The sequence below is a fragment of the Apodemus sylvaticus genome, chromosome 3 (assembly GCF_947179515.1).
Source record: "Apodemus sylvaticus chromosome 3, mApoSyl1.1, whole genome shotgun sequence".
In the NCBI taxonomy this organism is placed as follows: Eukaryota; Metazoa; Chordata; class Mammalia; order Rodentia; family Muridae; genus Apodemus; species Apodemus sylvaticus.
In genome coordinates, this window is record NC_067474.1 from 5,057,286 (window position 1) to 5,072,627 (window position 15,342).

General features: G+C 40.7%; 1 protein-coding gene across 9 annotated transcripts in view; it reads left to right on the forward strand.

Annotated features, from left to right (window-relative positions):
- Stau2 (staufen double-stranded RNA binding protein 2) overlaps window positions 1-15,342 on the forward strand; it is a 274,556-nt gene that overhangs the window by 119,671 nt on the left and 139,543 nt on the right. For all 9 annotated transcript variants that reach the window (XM_052175921.1, XM_052175917.1, XM_052175919.1 and 6 more), the window contains 3 exons: window positions 65-202; window positions 5,554-5,685; window positions 10,615-10,675. In XM_052175921.1, the coding sequence (XP_052031881.1) occupies window positions 65-202; window positions 5,554-5,685; window positions 10,615-10,675 (331 nt within the window). The remainder of the gene's footprint in view (window positions 1-64; window positions 203-5,553; window positions 5,686-10,614; window positions 10,676-15,342) is intronic.

Below are 15,342 nucleotides of genomic sequence, written 5' to 3' on the forward strand. Positions count from 1 at the left end.
CTGCTTTTTCCAGGGTCTAGTAAATTTTGCAATCAAGATACTGAAATTTTTCTTATGTTTCTAGGCTGGACCCGACTATGGTCAAGGAATGAACCCCATTAGCCGCCTGGCCCAAATCCAGCAGGCCAGAAAGGAGAAGGAGCCTGATTACGTTTTACTTTCAGAACGAGGAATGCCTCGCCGTCGAGAGTTTGTAATGCAGGTATTCTGAACCTTCACAGTAAATGTTTCTGAAATCAGTGAAAAGACTGAAGGATTCTAGGGTGGCGCACTGGTGGGGCCAAGACAGGCGGGTTCCTGGAAGGTTCGTAGTGTTTACCCCGTGAAGCGTTCAGCCCTCTTGGGCTCGCCTCTCTGCTTGGTGGAAACATACTGGGGTCAAGGACATGTTAGATGGGCAGTGTAAGATTTGGAAGGGCCTGTGAGTTCACATGGGTTATTTACCACAGTTTATCTTTTAATGTCTGTCTCTTAACTATTCATGTTGCACTTTACAGCCAGGGTGAGTAATTATTATGATCAGAGACAAAGGGAATTAGAAACAAAATAAGAAGGATAGATTCAGGGTATGGACATGGGCCAAGGGCATAAGGTTATGGGACTCTGGAAAATTAGAGCTCATGGCCTGGCCAACTGAGCATGGTGGGAACTGAGGGAGAGACCCATCTTCTTTGTGCAGCCAAGAAACTTGAAGGTCAGTTGCTCTGTATGAGTCTGTGTTGAGGTTTAAGCCCAAGCTGCCTTCTTTTGAGGCCAGGCCAGACACAGCTGCGCATTAGTTCACGCCGTGGAATTGGAGCGGCCTGGGCTCTGATGTTCATTAAGAAACATATCCAGGCCTGGTGAAGGGGCTAAGTGGTCAGGAGCCTGTGCTTTTTCTTATAGAGGCCCCAAGTTCCATTCAGAGCTGCCTGTGACTTTGCTCCAGAGGGTGGGGATCTCAGACACCTCTGGTCACTTGCAGTCACATACATATGAAGAGACACGAAGTGCAGACATGAACACTTATAACAAATCCTTCCCCAGACCTTAGAAGGAGGGAAGGAAGCAGTGCGACAGCTCCCCAGTCTGCAGGCAGGGAAGGAAGCAGTGCGACAGCTCCCCAGTCTGCAGGCAGGGAAGGAAGCAGTGCGACAGCTCCCCAGTCTGCAGGCAGGGAAGGAAGCAGTGCGACAGCTCCCCAGTCTGCAGGCAGGGAAGGAAGCAGTGTAACAGCTCCCCAGTCTGCAGGTAGGGAAGGAAGCAGTGCGACAGCTCCCCAGTCTGCAGGCAGGGAAGGAAGCAGTGCGACAGCTCCCCAGTCTGCAGGCAGGGAAGGAAGCAGTGTAACAGCTCCCCAGTCTGCAGGCAGGGAAGGAAGCAGTGCGACAGCTCCCCAGTCTGCAGGCAGGGAAGGAAGCAGTGCGACAGCTCCCCAGTCTGCAGGTAGGGAAGGAAGCAGTGCGACAGCTCCCCAGTCTGCAGGCAGGGAAGGAAGCAGTGCGACAGCTCCCCAGTCTGCAGGCAGGGAAGGAAGCAGTGCGACAGCTCCCCAGTCTGCAGGCAGGGAAGGAAGCAGTGCGACAGCTCCCCAGTCTGCAGGCAGGGAAGGAAGCAGTGTAACAGCTCCCCAGTCTGCAGGTAGGGAAGGAAGCAGTGCGACAGCTCCCCAGTCTGCAGGCAGGGAAGGAAGCAGTGCGACAGCTCCCCAGTCTGCAGGCAGGGCCTTCGCTGCAGTCGGCTCGGCTGAGACCCCCGTCTCCTCACTGGATTTCTCTCTCTCTCTGTAGAAACTTAAAGCTAACTTCTAACTTTGTTGTTTAAGACTTACCTAGTACATAGATCTGAAAATTACAATTTTTTTCTTACAGTAATATTCATGAGAAGAATCTAATAATTAGGGTATACTTTACTATGTTCAAACTTTAAAATATTTCCGTGGCAAAAGAAACTTTTTATAGTCCAACCCAAGGATCATAGCTTTGAAACAATACAGATAACATCAACAACTGTTTACTAAGTGTTGAACTGTATGTTAGATATCTCAACATCCAAACATGGAACCTTGAATTAATTAATTAATCACTCACATATAAGCTAAGCTTTGCACTCCTGTGCATATGTGATACTAGGTGAATAGTGGGGCTGTCATAAACATTTACTATGTAGCTGTTGCTCTCCTTTCTGAGAAGCTTCTACTAGAATTGCTAATAGTAATAGGAAACTACTGCTGGAAACCTCAGGGCTCAAAGCTAGGACTTCTCCTGTGTGTGATATTAGGACCAAGAGCACTGTGCTAGCCTTTTCAGTAAGTAGAAGACAGTAATATTTTTGATATTATATCTTAACTCTTAAGAATTCAAAGATCTATTTTGTTAATTTGAAAGGTTGAAATTACAAAATGATTTGTTCAAGACAAGAACCTGACCATCCGACCGTCTACAGCATGGTAGAGAGCAGCTTTGCTCACACATTAATATTTTTATGTAAAGATTTTATTTGTAATCTTATAGCATCTGTGATCTTTGTAGGAATATGACCCCTGTACATTTTTTACTTTTATACACAAATGATCCTTTGAAAGACCATTGTGTTTGTTGGCAAGGAATGAGAATCACTCCTAGATTACAGCTCTGCTTAGGAAAGAAAAGTGTGAGGCAGGGGATGGATGAGGAGGGACAGTGAGTCTAGGAAACACCTGTTAGGAAGGAAAGACATCTTTAGAAAGGAACAGAATAGGTCAGATGGAAATCTGGCAGATACAGATAAATAGTTGGCTCCAGGATAGGCACAGTTGCAGCTGAGTCCAAGGGTGGGAGCCTGGGTTGGAAGGGCACCGAGTGTGCGGACATTATGTGGGGAGGAAGCAGTGGAGACTGGTAGGTGATCGGCGAGGGGCGCGTGGCAGGGGAAAGCAGGTGGACGGACTGCAGCACTGTGTGCAGCTCCATGGTTGGCTTCTGTGTACTTTGGTGAGCCTTTGACCCCCTCTCCTCTAGCCACCCCCACCCCCCACCCCCACCCCCAGAAGTGGAGGAGGCTCTTGACGCAGCTGGTCTAATCTCTTCACCAACAGTTGCTCCAGAACACAGTGAGGGCTGGTGAATCTGGGGAGCAAGCCAAGCCCTGGGAAAACAGCAGGTATTGGAAGGGCATAACAGGGTGGGAGGGCATCTTCTTAGGGCTGTGTTGAGGTCAGGGTCAGGCCAGCACTGATAAGGTGGGGACTGAGTTCATGCTTCTGCAAGGGGCTGCCAGTGCGTCCACTCTTGCCGAACTGCTCAGTGCAGCCCCAGAAGCCCAGCAGCCAGCAGGTGGACTTTGTCACTGGGAAGAGAATCAGTGAGAGCTATAAACACTGAACAGACTTGAACTGTGTGCAGTGGTGGCTTCCCGGCACCTCTGCGGTCAGTGTGCTCGTGTGCCGCAGCCACTGGCACTTAGGTCACGCCGACCCTGGGAGCACACCCCTACCACATCATTGGCATATCTATGCTTACGTTTTTGTTGGTTTACCTTTGTGTCGTACATCTGTTTCTTAAAAGTGATTAATTTACTAAAGTTTAAAGGTAGTAATAGAAATAGTAGCTTAAATAAAACTGAAAATTATAAATGGTTAATTACACCCCACTGCAGATGCCAGGCAGGAGCCTGTGCTCTGGAATAGGAGCAATAATGACTGTTCGTGTTCTGCCTTACTCAGTAAGGTGCACTCTCCCAGGCAAACATACAACTGGCTACTCTGGCCACTCAGAGCTTGCTTGCTTGACTAGAATCCCTTCTTGTCCCACTTTCAAGGCTGGAATTCTAGGAGCATCTCCACATTCTGTGTACGTCCTGTGTAGGTTCTTTGGGATCCAAGTACAGATTCTCGCCCGTGCAGCCAGTGCTCAACTGATCCTGAGCTCCTGACCAGTTTTTATTAGTATCTTCTTTATTTTAAACGATTTATTTATTTATTTAATGTGAGTACACTGTTTCTGTCTTCACACACACCAGGAGAGGGCATCAGATCCCATTACAGATGGTTGTGAGACACCATGTGGTTGCTGGGAATTGAACTCAGGACCTTTGGAAGAGCAGTCAGTGCCCTTAACCGCTGAGCCATCTCTTCAGCCCCTATTAATATCTTTTTAAGAGCAAAAGCAATTTAATACATGCAAATTTATTTGCCCCTTCTTATGGTAACTATATAAAAGTCCAGGTATGAGAAGCACTATGCCAAGCTCTTCTTCCATGAATCAGTCTCTTCAGCCTCGCTATATAAACTTGAGAATTAGCTTGTCAAGTAGTGTAAGATATATGTGAGATTTTTTGATAGGAATTTGATGAATTTATAGATTGATTTGACACAAAAAGCATTATATCACTATTGTCTGAAATCTACATGCCACATTGTTCCATTTATTAGTATTTTTAAAGGTTTATTTATAATTTGTATGTTTAAAGTGTTTTGCCTGCACACATGTTCACTATATGTGTGCCTGCAGAAGAGGGCTCCATGTCCCTGTTAGCCAGATTCCCGGTTATGAGCTGCCATTGGGATGTTAATGAGTTAACCTAAGTCCTCTGCAAGAGCAGCAGTATTTTAATGTTTTCTGGATTGATGCTTGTCTTTCCACTTTTCAGTTTAGTTTTTACAATTTTGATTTCTTAGTACATGCCTTTCTAAAACAGTCTTACCCAGAAAATGTGTGTGTACAAGCTGGTTCATATATATTTAAATGTGTGTGTGTGTGTGTGTGTATACATTATGTTTAAATTGCTTACAAAAGGTTATGGGAAGTTTGCTGTTCACTAATCAGCTATGATTGATTAAGCATTGACATAGATTTTCCTAAATTTCCAAAGCAACAGTGGCATAGTTGTTACTCCTGCTCTTCTTCCAAACTGCACGAGGAGTGTGACATTCAGGGAGTTGTTACTAGTGCTCCTCATCGTGTGCAGAAGAGATCTGCAGAGAGTTGCTGTCCTAATCCTTAGACTCACTTGGAAGTCTTTTCTTCACTACACTATTGTACTCAGCCTCATGTAATCATTCTCTTTAGGAACTATTTAATATAATGTTTTCCATGCTGGATAGTGAACCTAGGACCTTGTATATGTTAGGCAAATATTCTACCAGTGAGCAGTGTTCTCAGCGCTAATATAAACTTTGAACATTCACTTAAATGACACCAATATAAAATTCTACTTCCTCGACTTATTACTGGAAATAAAGAGAGTACTAAATGTAGGAACAAACCCTGTGTTGGTATAAACCTTAGTTTTTTATTTGTTTCAATGAGTAAAGTTTAAAAAACCAAAATGTAGAAGGTTTACAAAACCCAAAAATATATAAGGAGGCAAAAGTCCTGGAGGAGGGCCTGCGGGAGCGGCCACAGTCTGAGGGCCGTGTGTTCCATGTATTTTCACTTGTGTATATGAGATTTACATGAGTGAGATTTTATCTTTCTGTTTTGTTTTGGACTAACCTTCATATTTTTTTTTTTAGTTCTGGACAGTGAGTGCTTTATAATGTAAGGGTTTCCTGTTTTGCTAACATACTGTTATGAATTTCTTTAACCTCAATAGGTCAAGGTAGGCAATGAAGTTGCGACTGGAACAGGACCCAATAAAAAGATAGCCAAAAAAAATGCTGCTGAGGCGATGTTGTTGCAGCTTGGCTATAAAGCGTCCACCAGCCTTCAGGATCCGCTCGACAAGGTAAGTGTGGGCCTGCGCTCCAGACACCTTGGGGCATGTGCCCGCGCTCCGGACGCCTTGGGCATGTGCCTCTGCCCGAACACTACATGAGATTATTCTGATCTCATCTGCTATTAAAGTTGACTTGGAGTTTCATTTTTATGAGCCAGTACTCTCCGTGTTAGATATTGCTGGTACAAAATAGCATCTACTTAAGGGGAAGATGAAGGATTAGCAGGTAATGATGATTTTAGGATTGGCAATACTAAAATACTTGTATGATGTTCATACCAATATAATATTGCTTAACTTACTGTTTCACGAGTCACTTTGTCTGTGACAGGAACAAATTATTACTCTTTGTTTCTGGAATACAGGTGGAAACACTGGAAACAAAATTTTAGCTTAGCTCTTTAGGGCAGTAATTATATTAGTGGCTCTCTATAAACTAAATTTTTGTTTACTTTAAATTTAAAGGTAAACTGAGAGAGTATTTATTTTTCTCCCAAGAACATGTTCATGGTCCTCTGTTTCTTCTGCAGCAGTTAACGACATCAGCAGCAGTTAATGACATCTACCCTTTGGAAGAGAAGCCTAGATTTAGAGTTGGTGACCGATAAAGTGACGAGAATTGAATTAATTTTATTTTTATTATCATTTTCTTATCTATGCTTATGTAGAAATTATTTCTATTAAGCATTTTGTTTACATAAAAATTTACAATAAAGCAGGAGCTGAAGGGGCGTTATCTGGCATCAGCGGGAGGGGAGCCCCTTGGCTCTGTGGAGGCTTGATGCCCCAGTGTAGAGGGATGCTAGGGCGGTGAGCGGGAGTGGGTGGGTGGGTGGGTGGGTGGGGGCAGCTCACTCATAGAAGCAGAGAAAAAAGGGGGAAGGAATAGGGAGTTTGCAGAGGGGAAACTGAGAAAAGGGGTAACATTTGAAATGTACATAAATAAAATATCCAAGTTTAAAAAAACATAATTTGCCTTTGAGCAGGCCTTTCTCACAGGACTCTGTTTCAGAGATGGCCTTAGTTTTTGCAGCGACACATTCTTTATGCTTAGCAGGAGAAACAAGACATCTTCTGATAAACATTTAGATGTGCTTTGCTTAAGGGTGCTGTGATTTTTTTTCAGTGATTAAAAATTCATTTGTCTGTATGACAGAGATTTCAATTGTTTGCTTTATTAGATATTTTCTTTATTTACATTTCAAATGTTATCCCCTTTCCTGGTTTCCCCTCTGAAAACACCCTATCCCATTCCCCCTCCCCCTGCTCACCAACCCACCCACTCCTGCTTCCCTGTCCTGGCATTCCCCTCTACAAAGGAATCAAATCTTCTCATGGCCAAGAGCCTCTCCTCCCTTTGATGCCCAACAAGGCTGTCCTCTGCTGCATATGCAGCTGGAGCCATGGGTCCCTCCATGTGTACTCTGGTTGGTGGTTTAGTCTGGGAGCTCTGGGGTACTGGTTGGTTTATAATGTTGTTCCTCCTGTGGGGCTGCAAGCTCCTTCAGCTCTTTCCGTCCTCTCTTGTTTGTTTATTTTTTAGCCTGGCTACTCAATGCCTTTTCTCTTTTAAAAAGTATTTGTAGCATAAAACATGTTTGCATTTTTGTAAATCTTGTTTTAATTTAGTACATTTATGTTGACTTAAAACTGATGAGTGACTTATAAAAATATGTCTTTAGAGACATTTATTCGTAAATGAAAGAAATCTAAACAAAACCCAGTATTTCCTTTACTTGAGAAGTTTGTTTGTTTGTTTCTTCTGCGTATCTACTGTATTAGCAAGTATTCTCCAGAGGCACGTAACCAACAGGATATGTGCGCATGGACACTTTTTGTGCAGGCACGTGTGCATTTATAACCATACACAGACTTGTGTTAAAGAATAACCTGCATGACTGGAGGCTTGGGAAGTCTGCAGTCTGTGGGAAGGCCTAGCAGGATGAAGACTCAGGAAGCGGTTCCACTTCTAGTCCATTAGACAGTCTGCTAGAGAATTCCTTCCCCAGGGAAATCAACGTCGTTGTCATCGGCGTCGTCATTGTTGTCATGCCATCAACGACATTGTCAGTTGATTGCATGTCGGCCTCCATATTTGAAGGGTAATAAACATATTACCTAAAGTCCACCAATTTATTTTTTTTCATTTAAATGTATTTTTTTAATTGAATATAATCTTCATTTACATTTCAAATGCTAAAACCTTTCCTGGTTTCCCCCCCTCCACCTTACATCAGTCAGAATGGCTAAGATGAAAAACTCAGGGGACAGCAGATGCTGGAGAGGATGCAGGGAAAGAGAAACACTTCTCCATTGTTGGTGGGATTGCAGGCTGGTAAAAGCACTCTGGAAATCAGCTAGGTGGTTCCTTAGAAAATTAAGACATAAAATGAAGACCTGAGGACCCAGCTATAGCACTCCTGGGCATATATCCAGAAGATGCTCCAACATGTAATAAGTCCACCAATTTAAATGAGCATATCAACCCACATTTCCTCAGAAACACCCCAGTTAATATTTTACTAAATACTTGGACTCTGGCTCATACAACATGACGTTAACCATCACCCCCACAGCCACTAAATGCCAGACACAAGTGGACGGAAACCTAGTCTTTACTTTCAAGGAACTCAGCCATTAAGTGTTGGGAGAGAGGTATTGTGATCATATTACAAAGAGAGAGGTCGGTTGGTTGTCACTGGTTTTATACAAAGTAAAGGGCTTAACGAATTGTTCATTTAAGGCTTAAACTTAATCTAGTTATACACATAAAAGGTAATTCTCTCAAAAGTGCGCAGAATGGATTTGGGCTGAGAGGCTAACAGTAGAGAGGGCAGTCAGAAGTCAGGGAGAGAGAGTTGCTCAGATGAGTGTCCGAGCAAAGAAATCATTGCTAGACATAAAGAGAGGAAGGGATGATCCATGGCTAGTGTGAGTGTGTGTGTGTGTGTGTGTGTGTTTGTATGTATGTGTATATGTGTGTGTTTGTGTGTGTGTATGTGTGTGTGTTTGTGTGTGTGTCTGTCTGTGTGTGTGTGTGTCTGTGTCTGTGTGTCTGTGTGTGTGTATGTGTGTGTGTGTGTATATGTGTGTGTCTGTGTCTGTGTGTGTCTGTGTGTGTGTCTCTGTGTGTGTGTATGTGTGTGTGTATGTGTGTGTGTCTGTGTCTGTGTGTGTCTGTGTGTGTCTCTGTGTGTGTGTGTGTCTGTGTGTGTGTCTCTGTGTGTATGTTTTTGTGTGTGTGTATGTGTGTGTGTCTATGTGTGTGTGTCTGTGTGTATGTATGTGTGTGTTTGTGTTTGTGTGTCTGTGTGTGTGTTTGTCTGTTTGTGTGTGTATGAGTGTGTGTGTATCTGTGTATGTGTGGGGGGGGTGGGTCTGTGTGGTGTGTCTGTATATGTGTCTGTGTATGTATGTGTGTGTGTGTCTGTGTGTGTGCGCACACGCACATCTGTAATTTGGTAAATTCATATATAGGTAATGTGTATGGCGGATGCAGAAGGAAAGAACAGCAGCACACACTGGACCCAGAGAATGACTTTGACATCCAGGTGGTCATCGCATGGTGAAGAGAGGCCAGACGAGGAGGGCAGGGTCTTGTGTAGTACCAGGTGCTGACCCTTTTATGACTCGGTTTTCTGGGAGAATAGCAGGTGTCCTCAGCCCAGGCCATTCTTGTTTTAAACTTGGCTGTTCCTCCTGCTGTTTCTTTTCTTTATTAGTTGTACACGCGACACTTATTCATCACATCCATAGTCCTTTCTCATCGGATTCTAATTCCTTCCTATATAAAAAGCTATTAAGTGGACCATTGGTGTACTACAGTGGTTAGAACGCTTCTACATAAGGCCCAGGATTTAAAGGTTCAATACCTGGTACCTCACTTAATATAAAACAAAAGCAACTGCAAAATACAAAAGAAAAGAGAAGAGAAGAGAGAAGAAAAGAAAAGAGGAAAGAAAACCCCAACCCTTAAAATATCTATCTCTTGACTTAGGAGAAGCGCCTCAGGTGCGTGACCTCAGTCCACTCTGGTGCATCTTTAGAAGGCACAATGGTCAACGCCACGTTAGATTTTGTGAGGGTGAATGAGATTACCTATATTCATACAAAGCATAAGCATTGTTAGTGGTTAATACTGTTAGACTACTTTATTGTACAGTATTTTCTGTTTTGCAAAAAAAAAGTCATTATTAGAATTTTGTACTCAAAGATTTACAGCAGCGATCTCTTGGCGGGAGGGCTGTGGGGTAAGTGTGAAAAAGGCAGGAAATTGTGTCCTAAGGGGATAGAATTAATGGAAGAGTGGCGGTAAGCTTCCTGGTTCATGGTAAGCTGCAGTTTTGTTGACACTATCAACCATGTTTCATGATTCTTAGTTTTTTGTTTTCCTTTTCTTCCACCAGTATGTTTCCTTGCCACCTTAAGAAAGAAAGACAAAAGAATTCTTTAAGAGTAATGTTGGCTAATTATTTGGTATAATTATATTTTGGTGATATCAAAATATAATGTTGTTATTAATATTTAATATTTAGTTAATTAATATTTTGGTTTTTCCAGAGTGGGCACAGTAACATTTCTGTTCTTATTTTGATTTTAGGGAAGATGAAGACATTCTTTTACTTTTTGAGTAAAAATTACTAATCATTTTCTATGTAATATATATTATATATGGCAGTTTTTCTTGGTACCATACAAATGTGCAAGCTTATGCATAAAAATGGAGGCAACTCAGGGTAGCAAGAGACACAGACTAGACTCGCATGTGGCACGGGGACAGTGTGCTGTTCACACTGCCTACTTGGCCTCACTCTGGGAGAGATGGAGACGATGCACTCAGGAGCTATGGGGGAGATTTTTGCTTTTGCTACAGTGGTCAGTCAACATTGTCTTCCTATGCCAATTCTATAGAGTGTAACAACTGATTTAACCTTTCAGACGGGTGAAAACAAAGGATGGAGTGGTCCAAAGCCCGGGTTTCCTGAACCAACAAATAACAGTAAGTTCCTCTTTTCTTGTGTTGGTTGTCATCACTGGTCATGACCGGTCTGTCTAGCCCATAGATGCAGTGCTACACACTGTAGAGGGAGCACGGGAGTAACAGTAACACTGTTTGCTATCCTGAAACTGGTGAATAACTGGAAAATGGAGACATAAACACTTGAACCTTTAGGCCACTACAGGATGCGTACCATTAATTTACACGAGGACAGTACTTTTTTATTTTCTAACCAAATCTTTTATTCAAAAAATAGTTTCCAAAGCATTGCAAAAGTCCTTTTAAGAAGGATTTAAATGATGTACCACATTGTCTGTATCCATTTCTCTGTTGGGGGGCCATATGGGGTCTTTCCAGCTTCTCGCTATTGTAATAAATAAGGCTGCTATGAAAAAAAAAAGAAGGATTTAAATGGGATTTTGAGCTTGGCATGGTGGTACATGCTTTTAATCCTAGTACTCAGGAGGCAGAGGCAGACAAATCTCGAGTTACAGATGAGATGTAATAGAACTACATAGTAGAGACCAAAGACACAAAAGGATTTTGCTTCATTAGAAAGTAAGTTACAGCATTTAATTATCCCTGTCTTCTACTTGACTTACTTCACCATCTGACTTACTTAATTCCTTACCTCTTGCCACCCAGTATTGTTTTTTGTTTGAAAAGCATGTTTTCAAAAATGAAAAGTGAAGTAAAAATATTTTATGATAAAATTGAAGATTTACATGAAAATATTTCTGATACAATAGAAGAGATATATAGAAAAACACATCAAAATAGAAATTTTTCATGGAAAATTAAAGAGTAAAGTAGTAGACATAAATTGCTAACTTAATTGAAAAAGGAAGTAGAAACATGAAGATTTATGTGGAAAATATTTCTGATAAAAATTGTAGAAAAAAGTAGAAAAACATGTTAAAATGGAAGATTATCTTAGAAAATTTTATATACATATAATAATGGTAGGCATAAAAGTATTCCTAAGTTCATTAAAAGTGGAATTATAAACATTTTCTGATAAAGTTGAAGATTTACATGGAAAATATTTCTGATAAAATTCAAGAAATATATGGAAAAACATGTTAAAATTGAAGATTATTTGAGTGGGGGTCGTGGGAGTGGGTTGGGTGGAGGAGCATATTCTTAGAGGCAGGGTGTGGGAGGATGGGTTGGGGGTTTTCAGGGAGGGGGAAACTGGGAAGGGGTATAACCTTTGAAATGTAAATGAAGAATAAATTCAATAAAAAGAAAAAATTGAAGATTATCATGAAAAATAATGCAGATAAAATGGTAGACATAAAAATACTAAATTGATTGAAAGAGGAATTACAAACATTTTCTGATAAAATTGAATATTTTCATGAAAAATATTTGTTAGTCTGTTTTTATTGGGGAATTGAGGCCATTGATGTTAAGAGATATTAAGGAATAGCGATTGTTACTTCCTGTTATTTTTGATGTTATTTTTATGTTTGTGTAGGTATCTTCTTTTGGGTGTTGGAAGAAGATTATTTTCTTGATTTTTCTAGGGTGTAGTTTCCCTCCTTGTGTTGGCGTTTTCCATCTATTATCCTTTGTAGGGCTGGATTTGTGGGAAGATATTGTGTAAATTTGGTTTTATCATGGAATATCTTGGTTTCTCCATCTTTGATGAGTGAGAGTTTAGCTGGGTATAGTAATCTGGGCTGGCATTTGTGTTCTCTTAGGGTCCATATGACATCTGCCCAGGTTCTTCTAGCTTTCATGGTCTTTGGTGAGAAGTCTGGTATAATCTGATAGGTCTGCCTTTATATGTTACTTGCCCTTTTCCCCTTACTGCTTTTAATATTTTTTCTTTGTTTAGTGCATTTGGTGTTTTGATTATTAAGTGCCGGGAGGACTTTCTGGTCTGGTCCAGTCTATTTGGAGTTCTGTAGGCTTCTTGTATGTTCATGGACATCTCTTTCTTTAGATTAGGGAAGTTTTCTTCTATAATTTTGTTGAAGATATTTACTGGCCCTTTAAGTTGTAAATCTTTGCTCTCTTCTACACCTATAATCCTTAGGTTTGATCTTCTCATTGTGTCCTGGATTTCCTGGATGTTTTGGGTTACAAGCTTTTTGCATTTTGCATTTTCTTTTACTGTAGAGTCAATGTTTTCTATGGTATCTTCAGCACCTGAGATTCTTTTTCTTCTATCTTTTGTATTCTGTTGTTGATGCTTGCATTTATGACTCCTGATTTCTTTCCAAAGTCTTCTATCTCCAGAGTTGTCTCCCTTTGAGATTTCTTTGTTGTTTCTACTTCTGATTTTTTTTTGGGGGGTCTACTCTTGATATTTGTCACTGGTTAGTTTTGTAAATGTGAACATAATGTATTTGAACATGGAAGACATACAGTTACTGATCTGACACCTTAAATATGAGGTTAGAATTATATGTTTACTGAGTTTGTTTTATTTATTTTTTAAAGATTGGTTATTTTTAATTTATGTGTATATGTATGCATTTCTGTGAAAAAATGCCATTCATGTGTGGACGCCTGGGAAGGCCTGAATCAGATTCTCTGGGAGTGGAGCTACAGGGAAACTGACTGATATGGTTGCTGGGAACCCAGCCTGAATCATCAGCAAGAACAGCATGTGTTCTTAACCACTGAGCCATTGGTTCAGCCCAACTGATGAGATTGATTTTTAATTTGCTGAGCATTATTGTACATTCTTTGCAAATACAGGAAGAGCTACCACAAGAGGACAATGAGTTTCAGTGGTCAGAAATGTGTGTAAGGATGCATATAGGTTTTACACATAAAACTAAAAAAGTGGTAAAGTATTTGAAGGCTTTCTAAAGCTAAACTATCGAATATTTACAGTCTTCTTTAGTTTATAACAGTTAAAACTGGAGTTTGATATGAGTGTGAGAGGTCAGGAAGCAGAGCTAAAGGCTCTTTAACACTGAAAGCTCAGACTAGGTCATTGTAGTGATTGAAGGCAGCCCAGCTTGGCACAGGGTTGGCACCTGTGATTGGCCTAAAGCCAGGTGACAGCCACTTAAACATATCAGGAAAAAGGTAGTTTCTGCTCATAAATTGATCACCCAGGAAAGAAATCAATTCTATAAGATTAATTTTTGTTTTGATGGTAATGTTTTGATTAACATCTACTTAAGTTCTTGCTCTAAGTGATTTTTACCCATGTTAGCATTCTTCAGGGACAGGTGTGAACAGGATCGCTGGAGGATCATGAGGAACCAGGCTGCCAGGGCTGTCTCACCGACATATGCTACCCAGCCTTAAGCACGCTATGTTTGCACAGTGTTATGCATACTGCTGTGTAAAGATGGAATCCTAACTATGAACAGTAAAGGGATTAGCAGCACTGAAGAGCTATAAGCAGGAGTGTTGCTGTGTGAAAATACTAAACAGCCCTTTTCACTATTTTTTTTCCCAAACTCTTCATTACTTCAGTTTCTAGTGAATCATTATTTGGAAAAATAATGCAACATTTACTGGGAACCAAATGTACTAGAATTAATAGAGAGTGCAATGTTGGAAGGAGGACATTTTAATCTGGCACACCAGCACTTAACTATAAGTACACAAAAAGGTTAATGGACATGTGCATTTAATTTTTTGTAGTGGAAGGTTTTTTTTTTTTTTAAATTACAGTCGAAGAAAGCGCTAACAATTATAACTAAGAATAGTTTAAATGATTTTACAAGTGATTGTGATTACATAGCCTGGGTCCTCAACTTATTTTCTTGGCATGATTGCCTGCAGATTTGAAATACGGACCTAATTTTTGTATGTTGCTTGCTTTCCCCATTTACTGAACTTTATCAGAAGGTAGACTGTTCTAAGTGTGTTTTTTACCTTTTGAATCGCTGTCATAATTATGTTGAAGAACAGGAACACATTACTCTTAAATGTGAAATTTGTGTTAAATTTAGCACAGGGCAATTTTATGCTTGGCAGACACATAAAAAGCCGAGCTTCATAGCTGAGTGACTCATTCCAAAGATCTGCTGATGGCTCATGGAAAGCTTTGTAAAATATTTACATATAGTTCAGTTGATAATATCTTTTTCTGTACTCACATCCATGTTTCTTATTAATTCAGAGTTTTACTTAAAAACATGTTCATTGTTTCTTAAAGGTAAACTCTGGCTTAATTCAAAATTGAACTAAGTTCAAAGGTATTCTCTGTAATGTGCCAAATCCACTCAACTAAAAGATTATTTCGAGGCATTTTATTACATTTTCATTTAACCTTTTTAAAAGGTTCTTGTGGTGCTTAGCTTGTCAGAGATGACCCAGAATGGTTTACTGAAACAGGATCAAGTTCTGACTGGCCTTTCACTGGCTTAATGAGCTACCAGCGTTGTTTATACATTGTGTCCTATACACGTTGCATTAAGCCCAGTGCATTCGGAAGCCAGCAGGCCACACCATACTGGTGCGTCCATGTTGCACAGACTGCTAAATCTCCCGTGCGCGTGCGCATGCACTCTGGGCTGTACTTAGCACCTCTGCTTTCCTCTCTGCTTCATAGTCTTTCTGTTTTCTGTTTTTGTTTGTAATGTAAAGTTTTACTATTCAGAAGTACAGCACTTTGCATTTCCTTTCTACTTCATTACCTTTTCTTTACTGAAGTCTGACTAGAACTTCTATTACTATTTTTTTAAGTTTAT